This window comes from Seriola dumerili, unplaced genomic scaffold (assembly GCF_002260705.1).
Source record: "Seriola dumerili isolate Sdu_G_001 unplaced genomic scaffold, Sdu_1.0 BDQW01000783.1, whole genome shotgun sequence".
Taxonomy (NCBI): Eukaryota; Metazoa; Chordata; class Actinopteri; order Carangiformes; family Carangidae; genus Seriola; species Seriola dumerili.
Window position 1 is genome coordinate 350,412 of NW_019175038.1, and position 5,255 is coordinate 355,666.

General features: G+C 44.7%; 1 protein-coding gene across 1 annotated transcript in view; it reads left to right on the forward strand.

Annotated features, from left to right (window-relative positions):
• LOC111236949 (zinc finger MIZ domain-containing protein 2-like) overlaps positions 1–5,255 on the forward strand; it is a 14,681-nt gene that overhangs the window by 6,463 nt on the left and 2,963 nt on the right. Inside the window, 9 exon segments of the mRNA XM_022765871.1 lie at positions 31–145; positions 255–463; positions 1,206–1,362; positions 1,613–1,855; positions 2,232–2,391; positions 2,533–2,651; positions 2,787–2,876; positions 3,494–3,683; positions 4,181–4,322. Of these exon segments, the coding sequence (XP_022621592.1) occupies positions 31–145; positions 255–463; positions 1,206–1,362; positions 1,613–1,855; positions 2,232–2,391; positions 2,533–2,651; positions 2,787–2,876; positions 3,494–3,683; positions 4,181–4,322 (1,425 nt within the window).

Here is a 5,255-nt window from a genome sequence, read left to right on the forward strand (position 1 = left end):
ATGATGACTGGAGCCTCTGTGTGTCCTCAGTGAGGGCTCGTACCCCTATGACCCCTCCAGCTGGCAGCAGCCCACCAATCAGCCCACAGGATCCCTCTCCGTGGTAACCACTGTGTGGGGAGTGACCAATCCCTCGGCCAGCCAGGTATGACATCACCACACTGATAATTATGGCGAAGATGATGATGATGTCACACAGGAAGGCGTGTGGTGTGGAGGACCTGGGATGTGAAGTGTGTTTCTGTGTCTGTCAGGGTCTGGGTGGAGGGGTGATGGGGCCCGGGGCCAACCCAGGAGGGGGGCCAATGATGCAGGGCCCCGGAGGTCCAGGCATGGCCGGTGGGCCTGGTGGCTACATGGGTCAGCAGGGCTACGGAGAGCCCAGCAAGGGCTACATGAACCAGGGCATGTACGGCCGGACGCCTGGCGGCTACGCTGGAGGACCGGGGGGGTACACGGGGAGGTGAGAGAGTTTGTTTATATTAGATTTATAGATTTATTACATTTCTACTGAACAGAGGCAGAAATCAAGTTTTCTTAGAAACAACAAAGTAAGACGTTTATTAAATAACACTTTCAAAAGTAAAAGAAATTTCTCTGTAGTTGGAAATTACACTTAAACAAATAAGGTGAAAAAGATTTAAAACAGAGCAGAAGAAACTGATGCAGAATTTCATTCATTTATTACAGTTATTACAAGATTATTACAACTTATTACACGTTTTTGACTTAAAGAAAATTTCTTACTTGATTTTATGCTATATATCTGATTTTAGTTGTTTTTATTTATTTATGTTTTATAATTATTCAATTTATTTATCTTGTTATCAAATGTGTTTTATTTCTATCTCATTTTATATTTCTGTCTTTTTCCTGTGAAGCAGTTGCTTCATGTAATGTCTCTGTTGTAAAGCACTTTGAGCCATGCAGATAAAGTTTTATTATTATCATCATTATTATTATTATTATTATTATTATAACACAGATGAATAAATCCAGTGGTGACTTACTTTTATTTTATATTCTTCAGAATTTATTGCAACAGAAAAAACAAAACAAAGACAAAAGTGATCAATTTCCAATCAATAAAGACACACACACACACACACACACACACACACACACACACACACACACACACACACACACACACACACACACACACACAAAATATAATAAAACATGGCCGTCACGTGTGTGTGCAGTTACCCGTCTAACCCTGGCGGCTCCAGAGGTTCCGCTGACTTCACTCAGGCTGCCGCCGCAGCCGTCGCTGCTGCTGCTGCCACGGCAACCGCTACCGCCACGGCAACCGTCGCAGCCATCCAGGAGAAACAAAACCAGGAGATGAACTACGGACAGGTGAGGGCGGTCACTTCACCTGCACTTCAGAAACGTGACTCAGCTTTTTTTCAACAAACTTCAATTATAACATGGAAGATAAACACAGTTCAGTTTATACCGTCAGTGACTCACTCAAATCAGGAGCTGAGAGTCTCTGAGGTTCAACCAGGAAGTGACTGTGATGTCACTGTGATGTCACTGATGGTCGTGTCGAGTGCTCCAGGTCAACGTGTTGAGAGTCTTTGCTGTTTGTGTGTGTTTTTCCCAGATGGGGGGTCCAGCATACAACAACCAGTTCATGGCCCACTCCAGCCCCCGCGGCCCCCCCGGCATGGCTCCTGGAGGTATGGGCCCCGGTCCAGGCCCCACCAGGGGTCCCCCCTCAATGGGCCCCATGTATGGACCTGGAGGGGGCCCACAGAGGGTCCCCCAGCACCCCAACTATGGTCCTGGACCACAGCAGGGCCACCTGAGGCCCCCGCAGGGCCTCAAACGGCCCTACAACTCTGAGGTGAGTCAGGAGATCTGATTACACTAATCAGATTACATCAGGTTTAATCTGCATCTAATCTGATTACCATGGTTACAGCAGAGTTAAATCTGGATCATTACATCAGAGTCGTTCTACATCATGTCACTGATGTAAATTAGAATATTACAATCATGGTTATTAAAATAACTTTGATTAATTATAGAAAAATAACTCATCAATAAAGTCAGTGTTGATTTATGTGATTTAGACTGATTAATCATAAAGCATGTCAGTAGTTAGATTAATGCTGCAGAATATGTTTTCAGTTTATATGTAACCGTCACTTTGTGAAGTTGAATTATTTCAACGTAAATAAAGATAAATGAATAAATTCTTGTCCTCCGCTCGCCCTCAGTCTTTCCCGGGAATGTCTCAGCAGTACGGCGTCCCCGTCGGCTCCAGTGTCAACGTGATGTCGGGCCCTGGTGGCGCCGGTGGCTCAATGGCGGGTTCAGGTGGAGGCGGTCACGCCGGGCCGGGTCCGTACTCTGGACCCAACATGCAGTACCACCCAGGTAAGACCAGACCTGTGCTGCATTCAGTGTTCAGGGGAAATAAAGTAAAACATGAAGTCAGAAAAGTGTCGGTGTTGACAGAGAGTGAAACATTAAAACAGATGTGATGTTTAAGGATTTTTGCTTCCTGTTTCTCTGCAGGTCCTGGTGGTCCAGGCCCCGCCCCCCAGCGCTCGGGCTCCTCCCCCTCCTATCAGAGCCATAAAATGCCCCTCCCACAGTACCCCCCCTCTGGCCCCCCCAACTCACAGTACTACAAGGTGAATAATGATAATTAATCAAATCGTGTGTGTGTGTGTGTGTGTGTGTGTGTGTGTGTGTGTGTGTGTGTGTGTGTGTGTGTGTGTGTGTGTGTAACTATGATTCAGCTGAACATGCACATGTTGTTTGTGCAGCAGGACCAGTTTAACGGTCAGGGCGGTGGAGGTCTCAACGCTCTGACATCAGGCGGCGGCGTCTACAACTCCTTCAACCAGCCGTCTGGGGTGAGGAGAAATTCTTGAGACATTTTCTTGTGTCTGTTTTGGAGCAGCTTGATTTGAGTTTGATGAATCCAGTGAAAGTGTGTTTGAATGTTTTCATTATTATTATTTATTCATTTGTTTTTCTTCTCCATATCTTTCTAACTGTCGTTAGTATTAATGCTGATTGTGTAGACCAACGTTGTGCTGAGCTCTTTGTTGTTTTTCATTTAGTTAAAAAACAAAACTCAATAAATGAACTTATATAATGTACAATATACAATAGACTCGTTAAGCTCCAACTCCAACGAATCTCTCATTGGACCTTTTATCTTTTCAGGTGAATTTTTATATTCAAAGATCAGTCTGACCGTCAGGGAACTTTAGTTTAGCAGAGAACTGATCAGCTGATCGCAGCTCCTTGAACACAGCTGATCAATATCTGGAGCTCATTAAGATCAGAGTTCTGGATCAGGAGCTCCAGGATCTGGATCGAGTTATTTCACAACAATCGATATCAATCAATTATCAGTGTTTACAGGCTCAAGTCTAGGGATCCACTGATCGCATGAACCAATGTAACTACGTCTTTCCCTCCAGTTATAATGAACAATTAAACACTCTGTCGCTCTCTCTCTCAGCCTGGTCGAGGGTTGCCAGGTTACCCTTCCTCTCCGGTGCCCGGTAATCCGACCCCTCCCATCACCCCGAGCAGCTCCATGGCCCCGCCCTACATGTCGCCTGGAAACAGTGACGTCAAGCCAACGCCCTCTTCCTTCCTGCCTGACATCAAACCCAACATGGCCAGCCTGCCGCCGCCCCCTCCCACAGGTACACACACACACACACACACACACACACACACACACGCGCGCACACACACACACACACGTTACCCATAATACAGCAGGTCACAGTCAGATTCTGTCTCTGAGTTACAGGTTCATAAAAACATTGAGATGAATTCAGATCATCACAAAATAATCACATATAAAAAACCTGATTAATCAGATTATTACTACTTTAATAATCTGATTATCATCAGTGAAACAATCAGTTTATCTTTAATTAAATAGTTATTTATCAGTGAACTAAATTATTTTGAGTGAAATAATCAGATTATCGTCAATGATATAATCCACTTGTAACCCCCCAAATAACTGTGTTATCAGCAGTAATCTGATTATCATCAGTGGCTCTTCCTCCTGATCTGAGTTTTGTGTGAAAACCAATCACCTAACTTGTAGACTCATCACAGTCCTCTCAGGTAGTTTGTGATGTCACAGCGAGTGTCCAGGTGTCTGACCACGTCGACTTCCTGTTGCCAGGTAACCCCAGCGACGACCTGCGGTTGACCTTCCCGGTTCGTGACGGTGTGGTCCTAGAGCCCTTCAGGTTGGAGCACAACCTGGCCGTCAGCAACCACGTCTTCCAGCTGCGAGACTCCGTCTACAAGACGCTCATCATGAGGTGAGGACCCGGGAGCAGACTCAGGTCTCTGACGCCGGCCCGCAGACGCCGGCCCGCATCTGTACTGAGACGCAGTCAGAAGACAGTGACTCACTCAGAGTGATGCTGACGGGTGAAGGTTCAGGTTCAGTTTTAATAACTGGTGTTTTGAGTGTTGAGTTGTTTCTGTGCTGTTGGTCTGAACCGAGACCTGGGCCAAGTCTTCACAAACACCAGCAGACAGTAAACGCAACACGGCACCTGCTGCCATTTTAAAACGGCACTCAGGTGTGAACATGGGAACAGGTGATCATGCTGCTGATGTCACACACCTGGTTCTGTGCAAAAACATATTCAAAACTATTTGAAACTTCAGCTGTTTGAGTAACACAGATCAAGTAGGAGTCATCATCATCATCATCATCATCCTCAGTTTGTCTTTTATTTTGAAATTCGCTCTTTGTGTTTCCATGTTGAACCACAGAGGAAGGATGTTCACAAAAACACTTGTTTATAAATCGACTTGTCGCCTCGGATCACTTCACAAACTCATCTGTGAATCAGGAGGGGTTGTGTTCATGTGCTCACCTGTCGGCTGGTTAAAGACAGATTTGAAAACTTTATTTTTTTATTTTATTTATTCACACACTTCAAACATTACAAATACATTGTATTTATTTTTATTTCTTTATGGAGAGAATGTGCAGGTGAGATGAGAAACCCATCGAGGGCTGATGGTAAACACAACCTCATCATGACGTCATACAAAATGAGAAAGAAGGAAAGACAGGCAGGGTAAACACAGTGTGTGCAGCGGAAGAGATGCAGATTTATAAATGTCTCTATCAGCCAGAGACACAAAGAAAATAAAAGTATTTTTACTTTGAGTTTAAATTAATTCCCAGATACGAGATATTTAAGGCAGATAGACAAGGATAAAACATAAAATGTAAT